Source organism: Aphelocoma coerulescens, chromosome 1A (genome assembly GCF_041296385.1).
Source record: "Aphelocoma coerulescens isolate FSJ_1873_10779 chromosome 1A, UR_Acoe_1.0, whole genome shotgun sequence".
NCBI lineage: Eukaryota > Metazoa > Chordata > Aves > Passeriformes > Corvidae > Aphelocoma > Aphelocoma coerulescens.
The window spans coordinates 79,577,206-79,591,422 of record NC_091014.1 but is presented as its reverse complement, the minus strand read 5'-3'; the positions used below and the strand labels follow the sequence as shown (position 1 = coordinate 79,591,422).

Sequence of the window (14,217 nt, the reverse complement as noted above, 5' to 3'; positions counted from 1 at the left end):
CAAAGACAGCAGCAACACCCAACAGCCTCCTGCCACTGTGCAACATGATAGGGAATCAGCACTGCTGCCATTCATCAATCTCAAATCCAACTCTTGAGCAATCTAACTGCTGGGAGGTAAATAAAACAACAACAAAAACCAAAGGCAACCACAGCTTCAAGGACCCAGCTTTTCACCACACTTCTCAAATGAGGATGAGAAACATGAACGTGTGTGACCTCTAAGAACAGTTTGGAAAGGAACACTCACCTGGCCTGCAGGCAGACCTTGGCCTTCTCTTCCCACCTCTCTGAGACCGTGAGCAGCTCCTGCAGCTCCGCCATGGCTTTTTCTACAGCGTGATGTGGTGCCAAGCCCACACCAGAGTCAATCAGCTTCTTCATCACATCCAGGGTGACTCTCTGGGGATCCAAGAGGGTGGACCTCACCTCATCCAGCCACCGTGCCTGCTGCAGTTCTTGCTTCAACCTTGGCAGTTCAGGAAGTTCAACATAAAGGCCAGAGCCCATATCTATCAACTCCTGCAGCTTGGAGGAGTCTGGGATCTCATCAATCATAGCTTCTTGAGCACGCTCATGAAATTCTTCCACATCATCGAGCAGATTCTGAAGTAACATACAATACAAATCAATTAGGAAAAAACACCCACAGAATCCAGAAGAAAATCCTACTGAGGGATCAGTCAGCTGTGAACTTGTATGTGATCATCACATCATCAGTCCAAGCTTCTACACACAATGCTAGCTAGCTGTCACAAGCCAGCAAGTCTGACAGAAATTAAGTAACAGACCATCTACACTTATTTGATGGCATAATGTTTCATACCCTAGGCATACGAGTGGCACCAAACTCTGCACCTAAAATAGTACAACTGCAAATGACTACAGCTCCCAGCAAGACAGAATATTTAGCACTGCCCAGTCAACCTTGGCTTTAAAATAGTGGGAAGAAAAGGGACATCTGCAAACAAGTCATCATTTCAATACAGTGTTAGGGGCATTACAGTAATGACTGCAATACAAAGCAGAAAAAAAACATGCTGAGGAGAAATAACAAGCCAGAGATGTATGAGAACACAAATACCAAAGATCATGAAAATAACAATGGCGAAGTTTGAAATTATTATTCCCTAAAGCAGGACCACCACTTATAAGCATCAGGGCTTTATTGCACTAAAGAAAGAAATGAAAATGCAAAACCCTCTTATTAAGGGAGACAGTTTCACAGAAGTCCAACTGCACTTGCTGCAGCTGTCCTCATCCTCATGTTTTGACACTGCAATGAAAAAAAAATCAGACAGCAAACAGACAGGAAAGAATCTCTGCAGGAGATTGATCCAAGGACATTCAACCAGTATACTCAACTGATTCACCCCCAAGTCTCTTACAAAAATACAGGCATTTCTGACAGCAAGTTGATGGCACAATGAGGAGCAAACCCTGCATTTCCTAACCCTTAGCTTACTGCCCTTTCTGCCTGATGCTGCTTTTCATGACTGTCTGGAAATCGGAAAGCATTTATAAGAAAGAACAATATCTGCTTTATAAAGATTTTGATTTAGGGAACATACTCTGAATGTTCCATAGTGACAACAGTAAATTATTACAGTTTAATAATTACAATGCCTTTTGTGCTAGAAAATACTCATCATCCAACATGACAATTATTTTGCTATTCACTATGATGGATAATTGCATTCAAATGCCATGCTAAAAGCTAGTGAGTGCTTAGGCATAAATGATCATTATCTGACTTCATTCAGAAACTAAAAGACTACAGTTTCTAATCAGTAAAATGATAATATTTATTTATTGACTAGTGATTATGCTGAAGCTTCAAGAACACACAACATGCATAGGCAGAGGACTTGAATCACTTTCCTAGTGCTGAGGGGTGAGGGATGATAGACTGGTTGGGAGAAAGTATTAGACAAAAATACAAGCTAGAACTGTTAGGAGTTTATTGTATGCCTGCAGTCCTCTCACTTATGAGTTATATTTTAATTAGAAGCAGGTTTTAAATACATTAGAAACAAAAAAAGCCCTTCTGAGAACAATCTTACAAGGCCTACTAATCAATGATGATAAAATTTCATTAATAAATACAAGTAAGTATTTTTAGGTTGTATGCGGAAAGGAGTGAAGTAAAACCATCCTATCATATGAGGATGAGAAAGCACTTTCCACTTTATTAGCTGCTGGGAAACTCATTAAAGAAGACCTTTGAAGGACAAAGATCAGCATCAACAAGCCTGGCAAACCTGCACACTAGAGCCCTATGGTTTTCTGAAGGAACCTGTTTTCGGCAGACACGTGCCAGTATTACAAAAACAGTAAGAAATTCCAATATACAGTCTCTCTTAACACTGAAGTATCATGGAAAAGTTAATATAAAATTAATGAACAAAGGACAAACACTAACACACTTACGGAAAAGAGGCCTTCTCAAACAAAACTTTTTTAAACTGTATGTTTGGCTATGTAGCAGCAGCTGCACCTATGGTAATGTTCAGGATTTTAGGCCCTCTATACAACACTCGTAAAACTGTACAAGCAAAGCATGCAGGTTAATAAGTGATTAACATACACCTCAAGAAGCATTTCTCTAGGCAAAAAAAATCTTTGTTAAGGATGTTTCTTAAGGAGTTTTCTAGAAGTTGGTTAGTAGGTGAAGTACTATTTAGTATTTCATCACCAGTGACAGAGAAACAAATTAAGATTGCTGCTGAAAACACTTGCTATGATGCAGAGTGCTAGGATGATAAATGGTAATAGCAGCCAGGGGAATCAGCATGATCTGGATTACTTATTAGTCTAGATTCACTCACAGACAGGTGCAAAGATAAATATGAAGGGCAAGACATGCAGGCCATGCATACAGATGAAGAAGACTGTAGCCTGGAAAGCAAGGCTGAGATGTATTTACGGAATAACTGACAACGTGGCACTGCTTTCCTGCTGCCCTGAAAAACCACACCAGGGTAACCTTCAGAGGTTTCTATAAAAACATGTAAAGGGTAGGATTCACCCAGAAACTTCACCTCTGCAGAGAGTATTAGTGATGATGGAATAAGAGTAACCGGTTCAGAGATTTAAAACTGGGCTGCCTGGACAGCAACAGGGGAAGGGGATCTTTTATCTTTGTTTAGCTGCATCACCACATCTGACAATGCCTGCTGCAACAGGCACCCTAAAAAAGTGCACATATCTACAACAGAAGCTTTTCATCTCTACTCCAGGCAAAATTCTGTTTAAAAAAACACATACTACCATAAATCCAGAACAAAGTTAAAAAGCACAACATTATCAGAGCAGCAGATGCAATCTTACCTTTACTTGTCTGGCCTGGCTGATAACACACGGCAAGCTGAACAACTGCTGAACAAATGCTTTAAGCTCCTCCATAGTCAGCTTGGTCCGTGTCCTTCCACTCTCTTGGCTCACTCTGCTGTACAAATGGACATAACTAACTATTAGGTGAGAGATAAGATGATGATCCTTGGATTTATTCAGTGACAGAAATTATCTATCAAGATTACTGAGAAGTTACCAAAAATTCATCACCTAAGAATTCAAAAAGAAAAACTTAACCCAAACTGAACAAAAATTCCAAAATCTTGAAAACAAGATTTAATACAATTTCCCTAAGCACCTTCAGGATAATTTACCCTGCCCTTTGGGGGTACCATTGTCTAGATGACTTTCAAACTGTTTGCTACAAACAGGCAAAAGAATTTAACCCCATAAAGTCTGCTTTAGGCAGCTCAGAAGTTGATTGCCATGCCAGGCACTGACAAGAAGTCTGAGATATGTGACAGCAACAAGCTCTCAACACGAGTCTTATTTTCTAGTGCTTTCTCTCTTGTAGCAGAGAACTGCTGAAACCGGCCTTGCAACAGAGGACTGCTATTGAGCAGGACAGGTTCTGCAAAGACATTTCCATTAAATAGCACTCAAAGCAAGTGTAACAAGCCCACGGAATGGAGTAGAACACAAAGTGACACACTGCACAAATTAAATACTTAGTGTACAGATCACTGGCAGGCACAACTTCCCAAGTACAACAGATTTCAAATACTGAAGAGCTGTTCCCTGCTAACGAGTCTACATTTTAATACTACAGAAACAGTAAAGAAAAAACAGTGGACTTACATAAAACTGTAAATGTAAAATTAGATTAATGATCGAATATAATTACACACCAGCTAAACCTCAGAGTGGAAGGAAGAACCCTGCAGGCTTTGACTTGCTCCAAGACAGTAAGGAGACCTGCTGTGCCCCCAAAATCCCTGAGCGAGGGCAAACAGGGTACAGGGCTCCAAGGGACAGGACTGTGAGAGGGCACACTCAGCAATGTCACACTGGCATGCTGGCCCTAGCCCAACCACAGACTGCCACAGCACGAGATGCTGCACAAAAAGGTCCAACTATCCCTGCCTGTGGAAACTCACATCTTCCAGGAGAAGGCAAAGATCTAGGAGTACAATATTGCACACAACTTCACAGCTTCACATTATTCATTTTTTGGGTTTATTCATGAGATGGATAAGGCACAGATTTTCTTTTGCTCATCTGACCATGAGTTTATTGCTGCATTAACCCCTGCCAAATTGCTCTGTGTGAACACTTGTTTTTAATTTGCCTTTTTAATAACTTTATCCTTTCTGTAAATGTGATCCTTCTCCAGGTGTTAAATATGAACACAAATGTTATAGAAGCAGCTGAATTTGACCGTTATAATTACATTGCCTAGCACTGTTCAAAGGTTCAAAATCTTCCTCACACCTCAATTTTATAAGATATTTTTAGTTAGCATACAACAGCCCTGAAATGTATATACAAGTCCTTTTTTTGCCTCATAAAATTCTTTTATCTTTAGATCAGACATGACACTGAAAGTTGCTGAATCTTTCTACCCCTTGTCCTTCTTGGGGTAGTTGTGGAAGCCCACCAAATCATTAACTGAAGAGTTATTTCTTCTTACATATATATATATATAGTAATATATATATATATGTCAGCAACTGAAGGACTGTTGAGAGAGGGCTGACATACTCCAACAGCAGGAGGAAAAGGAGGAAGCAGCAACAGACCAGGAACTCCTGGGAGCTACCAAAATAATTGAACTTCACTAGAACAGGGCAATGCAACCCCCTGTCATGCTGCTTCCCTTGCCTAGACCAGAGTTCTAAGTGAAAAATACTTCTAAAGCAGTGGGGTCCTACAACCAATAAAAAACAAACAGCAGACCCTTCTTTAGCCTCCAAGTACAGAAAAAAAGCTTCTCTATTGTGTATTAGCTTTCCAGCTGGAAGATTGTTACACCTGGATCTGTGGTGCAACTAACATTTTAGTATTTTTAACTCTCTGAGAAAGTCTTAAGTAATAACACAAAAACCACACAAGAAATACAACCAACTACAAAACCAAATCTTATCATCAACAGAGGAACTGCAAGCTACATAAATTTACCATACAACCACTGCCACAAGCCTTATGGTCACCTCATCGAATTATTTTCTAGGGGACTTTTATTCAGTGCACAAAACATACAGGAGAGAGGGAAGAACGTGCTCCTGAAAGCTCAGGAGAGCAGAACAAGGCCCACATCCAGCACACTGCTGAGGCAGGGCCAGGGGACAGAGTAACACTGAGGCAGCCACAGGCAACAGAGAGAACCAAGGGAGTTACACTGCCCCAAGTCACTGAGGCAAGCCACTACTTTTCAGCCACACATCACTGCCTCCCATGGTCCTTCCCAAGAAGTAACAGATTGGCTCAAGCTGTGGACTGCTCTTGCTCTCTCTACTGCTGTGCTCCCCCAGATCCTTTTGTCACAAACACCCAACGTCAAAACTTTCCTTACATTTTTACCTCTAGCTGTCTTTCCCTACAACTCCCCCACACGTTCAGCTGAATACTTCATTAGCAATCAAACACAACTTCTCCAAAGGATTTCACATTGCAGTATGTATGTCAGCTGACATTCCAATGAAGTCCACTTCTCTGGCCCTTTGTGCCACTGTATCTGCCTCCTCCCCTCCCTACCTCTTGGTGAGTCACAGCACTAAGGAAAGAAAACACTGAAAGAAGTTTGCACACAGGGTTCTTAACTCTTCCAAGTTCAACAAAGAGACAGATGGAAGGCACTGAAAAAAATGCCTATCCTACCTGTGTTTTTGCTTTTTGCTCAGAAGCAGCTGAGCTACTGAAGCACAGGTCTCTGCTTCTTTCACAGCATCTCGGAGCCTGCGGAAAAGATCATTCTCCGGGTATTTCCTGTCTTCAGCATCCTCCAACATTACTCTCAGCTCAATTACATCTGTAATAAGAGTACATAAATAATTTGTATGTGAAAACAAGAGAGACTTTAGATTGCTTCAAAGGCCTTCAATCAAGGTTCCAGCAGGGTAGTTCAATTTGAAATACACAATAGTAATTTGCATTATACTCTTGCATTAGCTCATTTCTTTTTTCCAATACCCAAAACACAGTATTTCTCTCATTTAATGAGAGCACAGAACAAATGTAGGAGTTTCAGGACATCCTATTAAGAATGACAGAAGTCTGACCTTTCTTGTGGTTGAGATTGGCAGACAGAGCCTCTGTAACTCTACTGACCCAAGTGTCGTAAGACTGTGCCCTCACTTTCACTCCATACAACAAAGAAGGAAGGTCTTCTAGTGGATAGCGGTACCTGAAGGTGTGGAAAGAAAAGACAGAGAAAGCATTAATGCCCACATGAAAGTCAGGATATTGCTAATATTGAGGTTTTCCAGCTACAACAAGGCCAGAAAAGCAGAACACGTACAATACCTGTTTGCCTGAGAAGCAAGAAACAAAGAGGATAAAAATACTCCTTAAGGAAGAGAGGAAGAGGAGTGTGACCAAATGTATTTGGCCACTGGTCTACAGCAAACTATTAGATATGGAAGAAAAGTAGAGGAAAAAAAAATGCTGTGTACCTCAGACACTTCTTCTGCATGGGACAGGGACATAAATCAGAGGGATGGTATAAGCACACCAGGCGCTCGGGATTACAGGAACACGTAAGAGCTGACAAGAAGCACGTGGTTCTGCAAGCTGTGCACTGACGTTCATCATCTGGAACCAGTTCAAACACCTCTTCTTCAGACATCAACACTCCCTGACAAAAAAAATTAGCCACTTGCTCAAAAATTCTAATGCAAGCAGGGGAAGAGGGAAGAAAAAGTTATTTTGCAAGCAAAGGGTTGTCTCTTATCACTCACCATCTGCACAACAGACTCCCTCAGCCGTGTCTCTTCCTCTATCAACAGAGTCATCTCCTTGCAGACCATGGCAGCCAACCCAACATCCAGGCACTCTGGATCTGCAGCCATCTTGAAGATCAGCTCTTCGTGGGAGAAAACACAGTGACGTCCCAGCCTTCGGTAGTGGCTCACACACTGACGTCCAATGGGAAGCTACAGAAAACCACATCATCATCACCATCATCATCCTGGGAAAAAATCATCTCTTAGCTTCCATTTTCCTTCCTTTGTCAAAAACTGGGAAAAGACTGAGACCAAGAGCTGTATTTGATGGGACAGAGAAATTTGTAACCACCTTAAATCATGTCACAGATGAAGACAAAGAGGGTATCAATGCTGGGGAGGGGCATCTTCCATAACCTTACATACCTAACTTATAGACAAAAGTTTAAGAGTAGTCCTAAGCTCTTTTTACTTCCAGTGGCAAGAAACTGGCACCAAAGAGAAGTCATCTGGTCTACACCAAGGTGATAATACTGCCCTGTGGATATTACTATGTTGAATGTCTATGTCCAAGCATAAGATTCCTAGTTAACCAAAACTGGTATCACTCATTTTGTGCCTTTTAAAGCAAAAAGCAGCTAAATGGATTTGCCACACATATTTCTGGTTACATTTTGCATAAGCAAAGGAAATTTCATGTGGCTGGTACAAGTTTAGCAGTTTTTCACAGAGGTTACACACATATTACATCATGAGCACCGGAGAAAAAAAAAAAGAGCACTGACACACTGCCAGTCCTGCAGACAATTTTTCTGATAAGTGAATGTAAGTCTCTGAAAAAGGGCTAAAATTTCCATTTGTAGTTTAAAAAACAAAGCTAGAAATAGATAAACTAGAGATGAGATCATAACTTCCAGCTGTAAACCCTGGATAGTAACAGAACACTCCTTTGACAATTTCCTGAGCAACCCACATGAGCTATGCACTGGTGTAGCACAGCTATTAGAACAGCCCTAACAGGATTAAAAGGCACAAGGAGCTGCCACAAAGGAGGAATGAAGACTGTTATAAGCCCATGCCCATCTCCAACACTCAAATGACTATAGCACTTCAAGACAGGACACGGACCTGTAACAAATTCAGAAAGTGGCATCACAGAAGCACTAGCTAAAGGTACTGTGAGATGCCACTTTTTGGTTAATCAGCAATTAAAAAGGAAGAACATGCACCAAAGTTTCAGTCTGAAGTTGCCTAAAATTATGTGCTCACCAAAATTACTTTGTAAAATGGAAACTTCCCTCAGTTTCTAACTGCTGTCCCAAGAACTATAAACATAAAATACACTATTTAACTGAAAAAACTACTCAGGTAGTTAAGTTACTAACATACCACTTGCAAAGGTCACTGACCAGAGACATAGCAAATATATACAAAAGAACAGACCCAGTCAGCAGTGCAGAAGTTCACAGCTTCAGCAAAGTTATATCCCTGGTTAAATCCAGAGTGATAGGCACGAGGAAAGGTCACAACAAACTCGCCAGCACACTGATTGGTCCTGAAAACCTAATAAAGGAAGGATAAAGGAAAGAAAAAAATATGTTACATGCAACAGCTTAAGACACAAAAGAACAAGATGTTTGAACACCACTTTCTGTACCCACAGAATACTACAGGCAACACAGCTAACCCAACAGTGGTAAGGATTGTTTCTGCCTTCTTAACGTGAATACTCAATTTACAGCCTTATTCAAAAAAAGCTGAATATATAAGCCAACAGTTGGAAATTGTCTTTATGAATCCCAAAAGGGATGTTTCTCTATCATCATTTAATCCATTGTACCACAAAGCACAAAAGCTTCTGGAAAAAAGTTTATGGTTTGCCTTGCTGGGGTATTTGCCAGGGAAGCAATTTATCCTAAGACAAAAGCAAATGACAGTGACTGCTGCTTAGGGATCTGCAGTCAATTATGTTTGGTCAAAAAACCATTTTGTAATGCTGAGATTTCTACTGAACATACGACAAGAATTTTGCTGTCAAAAGCTTTTAAAGGCATTTCAGACAAACTTGCTGTTACACAAGGGAAGTGATTTTTTTTATTAAAAATTAAGTGTAATACACAGCATATGTTTGCTCTGGAAAGTATTTTATGTAGGAAGCTTGGCACACTCACTTCTATTTCCTGGTTAGTCTAGGGAAGAGTCTAGAAAACAGCTTTAAAACACACCCTATAAGTAATGAATATGCAAATGCCCACCATAAAAATTCTTCAGAGTTATGCCAAACCATTGTTATACAAATCTGGCAGAGAAGGAAAGAAAGAGAGCACACAGAAGTACTTATGTAAGAAATGTTCATGTGCTACTCACTGGTACGCCATGTTCCATCAGCACGTTGGGGTTCATAATAGTCACCAGCTGGTGCAGGAGATCAGGCTGGGATTCAAACAGCTCAGGAGCCAATTCCTTCATCACATCTTCCAGCTGCTCTGCTGCATGAGAGGGCACACCATACCATGTCTTCGGCTCTCCCCTACCAAAACACAGGCACAGGAAGGAACACAGTGAGAGGGAACTGATGGCACCACCCAACTGCAAAGCACACCTCACAGCCAGCAGCACTGTCCTCATAAGCCACTTCACATCTAGATTAAAAAAGTGTTTTTAATCAACAAGCATCTTCTCCAGGATGTACTACTCTAATCTGAAAAAGCAGTTATAGTCCAACACAATTCTCAACCTACCTCAACAAGCCTAACATGGAACATAATTGTCACTTACCATCCTCCAGAGGGGTGAAAAGGGCAATTATTTTCCTTCAGAAAGAAGGAATTAAGTTTAATAAACAAAAGCTTGGCTGTCACAGCAACAGTTTAAGAGAGATCATGGTACTCCTCCACTCAGGCTTGGAGGAGTCATATTCCTAAAACCAACAGAACAGTGTACCAGCCAGGCGAGTAAAATACACGCAAATCTTTCTAATACTCACAACTAATTACTAAGAACCTGTGATCCGGACTATTAAGATGAAAAATGCCAAATAACAGGGACTAGTTAAGTACAAGGTTACAAAAATATTAACAAGACCAAAACTAAACAAATCATTACTCAAGCACTATCCCAGTCCTTTCTTAACCAAAACAAACGATCACGACCCAGCATCTGCAGCGCTGGGATGCGTTTTCAGAACGCCTTTCATTCCGGACAAGCGGCAGCGCCGCAGCCCCCGGGGCTCCCGCGGCGGCGTTCCGGCGGCTCCCGCGGGCTGCAGCGCCGCCTGCTGGCAGCGCCCGGCCCCGCAGCGCCTGGAACGAAGCCGGCGGCCCTGCCGAGCCCGCTCAGGCCTCGCCAGCAAACCTGCTCCTTCAGAGAGGCGCAACTGCGGCCTGAAGGCCAGCAGCTCATCTCGCCCAGGTGTCCAGCAAACTTCCTGAAGATTCCCACAGCTCCCCCTGCTCCACTCCCTGCGACAGTGATGGACTGGGAAGATGGCAATGCCCATAGTTAATCTGGCACGAGTCTTCCCTTCAAACACAAAAGCTGAACACCACAACACTTCCAGGACTGTTCCAAAAGGCAGAATTACTTCCAAATTTCTCTTTACGAGGAGTATTTCCATGTATACGTGGATCTGCTGCTGAACAGTCAGCTCTGATGCCTCTATAAGCCATGAGACAGCAGACTCCACTTCCAGCACAGACACATCCCAACTTTAAATCATAAAGCAGTGAACCAGTGAACTCTCAGTTCTAAACAAAATATCTTTTTTAAAAAAGATGGGACCCTGTAAAGCATGATTTTACAGTGACACTGGAATGCTGGCGACAAAAGAATATTTCATCAGTTAATGAAAAGCAGTAATGTGGTTTAAAATGTATCTGTATTCACTTTTAACCAGCCACAGCTGAGAACATGGACCACTCACCACATCTAGCTTTTTGTTTACAAATGTCCTCAGTGTGCAGAGGCACTTTCAAGAAGAACTAAAATTTTCCTAAAGCAAACAGGGCAGTGTAAGGGAGATGCACAAACAACAGCCCATACCAGTGCAGGTAGTTGATGGAATAGCTCCAGTGGTCTTCAATATGCCAGCAAAACGAGGAGAAGCACATCCCTACATACAGCCAGGGAACCTTCATGCCAGAGATGTCTGCATTGATGTGAGCAAGGACTGACTGTTCTAGAATGGGCATGTTGTTCAAGTTCCAACCAGAGAGAGCATAATCCTGCCAAAAGGAGGAGAAAATTTGAACAAATCAGAAGAACATAATGACACCAAGTCCAGAAAAGGGAAGTACAGATGAAAACATCAGCCTATCCATTTCTATAGAAGATAGTGGGGTATTTTCTGCAACAATGAAACATCAAAACCAGAAATAATTCCTTAAATACCTTAGTCATCAAATAATCACACCAAGATTTTAATACCAGTCCTAATATTTCAACGTAGCCCATCTTCTTTGGATCAAGGCTTAAGACAGTTAGGTTTTGATTTCTTCCCCATCATAAGACTGCAGGTTTCATGCTTTCCTGGTGGAACAAAATACCAGCAACACCAGCAGAAGAACTAAAGCTAGAAGTCTTCAATAATATAGGACAATTTTAAATTGTAAACAATGCAGTGAATCTCATGTTATTATTTCAGCTTTTCTAACACTCATTTTACCACGCTGCAGTTTACATTGATCTACTTTACAGATTACTTTAGAAAGCTTTCTCAAGGCAAGAAATTCCTACACGCTCATTTTTGAGAGGACAGCATCACCTGTTAAGCACTCTCACCTTTACTTTCAAATACACACAGTTTATTCAAAAAATTATAATCCAGGCAACCTTGAAAGCCCACTACTGTGCTTTAACATTAATTTACTTTCCACTTTTACAAAAGCTATAAGCAGAGATTGGCTGGCATTTTAGATACATCCCAGAGCTGCTGAAAGGACCGGTCAGGCCCTCAGCTCAGCCAAACATTGCTGCTGTTCCCTTTGCTCTGACACTACAAACACATTGCAGTGAGTCGGAAGACTTAAGTGATCTGGTTAAGAAATTTTTTAAGTGACTACCTTCATACAAATAGCTAAACAATCAGTGCTGACTCACAAAGCAGCTACACAACCACTGCACAGCCAACAAAGGTACACACAGGAAAGTGCAGGAATGGGTAGAAGACAACAGCGAGCAGGATTACCTCTTCCAGTGAGCAGTATAAATTGATTTGGGGCTGTATAATCAGGAAACCACATCTTTATTATATCTGAATTTAAGCATACAAGCAGCAAGAAAATTGCTTTGCTACAGTAAGGTCCGAGGAAAAATAGGTAATATACTTACCAGATGTTCTTTATAAAATTGTTTATAATTGAACGCCGTATCTACATCTTATCATTTTTATGGTATGCAGAGAGAAACAAGCTAAATCAAATTAGTTTGTTTCACCCATTAAGAACCTACTAAGGAGGACAGAATCATGTTTCTTTAGCTAACTCTATAATGAAAAGGTTTGAAACAAGAAAGAAAGAATATTTTTAAAGAGTCTCCTCATACTCAGACAAACTGCAACAACTTGCACATCTTTGCCTGCTAAGATTAAGTGATAGAGAACAGGTGTGACTGAAACCATGAAACAAACCTTGGTTATCAGCAACCAGATCTGTAAAAGAACTTCAAATATCAGATTAATGCCCTGCTCAAAAGGAATGTTTAGTACGTGCAAAAGCCTGAAACAATTTCTTCATGAAAAAAATCCACACTGATTTCTGACCTAAATCTTTAATGTGAAATCTTATGCAGAACATAGAATGGGGTCAGTTTGCATATCCTGTTCCTCACCTCCTCCTCTGGCATCAGCTTTCGTCGGCCATCCTTCACTGGGAAGCCACTCCCAAAGTCCTTGGATGAGATATCGGCCCCATATTCCACAATAACATCTTCTTCTATGCTGCTCACTAACCGCCAGAATTCTTTCTCTACCAGCTCAGTGGGAACCATCTGAAAGCAGAAGAGATGTTATGGTATGTGTAGATAACAAAAATTATCATTCAAGCAATAAATCACTGTTAACTTCCCATGAATTTTCATACACCAGAGGTGACTCCCCCTCTCCCCTCCATCTCTCCAAAGTCATAGTTTGGTCTGTATTCCTCTGTAGTGTCTGGAATGTTTCAGAAATAGGATACCATATCATGAGGGAAGGAACAGACAAAAAAGATGGAATCACCAGAAGTACAGCAAAAAAGGGCAAGAAAAGACAGCCAACAGAAATCAAGCAGCAAAGAGAACAAACCAGCATGCAAATTCCAAACTATTTCAGAGGATAATGACCAGGATCTCTAAACAAAAGGTAAGGAAATTCAGATATAAAATTGTGTTCAGGAGTTTGATATTCATATAACTCATCATTATTATTACATTTATGTATTTATTTATGAAGCATATTCTTAAAATAAGCTTTGTTCTATGTCCCAAAGTTGTATCATAAATTGGAGTCCTTAAAAGGTAGAGGCTTTAGCAAGAATGCCCATAAATTACCAAAGAACTATGAGAGCAGGAAGACCTTGGTGCTGCATGCAGTCCACAGGATAGTGGCACTGCACCAAAGCAGAAATGCTAGTTTTAAAAATGCTGCTGTGATGCAGAACAAAAAACAAAAAAAAACCAAAATCCCTGTGATTATCAACCAGATTCAGTCTACTGACTTGTCTACAAGAAAATACTGTAAGAGGAAGGAAAACAAAGGTTTATCCTCTGGACAAACTAAACCAAGACAAAAGGCATAGGAAGGGCAGGAGAAGGGCCCCTTTGCCACACAAGATCAAGATACTTAATTCAGTTTATCAAAAAGGGTAAGAACTTTAACTAGAGTATGCCCAATACAGTAAACTCTAACAAGCAATAAAGCTGTCTGTCCACTGGAGGAAAAGGGTGAAATGAAGTTGAAATGAGACCAGATGCCAGCAAGCTAAATAATTTGTTTACATGTTTGAAGC

At 40.9% G+C, this 14,217-nt stretch overlaps 1 protein-coding gene across 6 annotated transcripts in view; it reads right to left on the bottom strand.

Annotated features, from left to right (window-relative positions):
- The window catches only part of KDM5A (lysine demethylase 5A), a 48,284-nt gene that overhangs the window by 15,926 nt on the left and 18,141 nt on the right, over positions 1-14,217 (bottom strand). For 4 of the 6 annotated variants that reach the window (XM_069003702.1, XM_069003706.1, XM_069003707.1 and 1 more), the window contains 10 exons: positions 13,061-13,219; positions 11,276-11,457; positions 9,602-9,764; positions 8,678-8,797; positions 7,250-7,444; positions 6,965-7,146; positions 6,572-6,696; positions 6,171-6,321; positions 3,330-3,447; positions 250-605 (listed from right to left, as the gene is read on the bottom strand). In XM_069003702.1, coding sequence (XP_068859803.1) covers positions 250-605; positions 3,330-3,447; positions 6,171-6,321; positions 6,572-6,696; positions 6,965-7,146; positions 7,250-7,444; positions 8,678-8,797; positions 9,602-9,764; positions 11,276-11,457; positions 13,061-13,219 — 1,751 coding nt within the window. The remainder of the gene's footprint in view (positions 1-249; positions 606-3,329; positions 3,448-6,170; positions 6,322-6,571; positions 6,697-6,964; positions 7,147-7,249; positions 7,445-8,677; positions 8,798-9,601; positions 9,765-11,275; positions 11,458-13,060; positions 13,220-14,217) is intronic. The other 2 variants (XM_069003703.1, XM_069003705.1) reach the window with 1 other exon arrangement.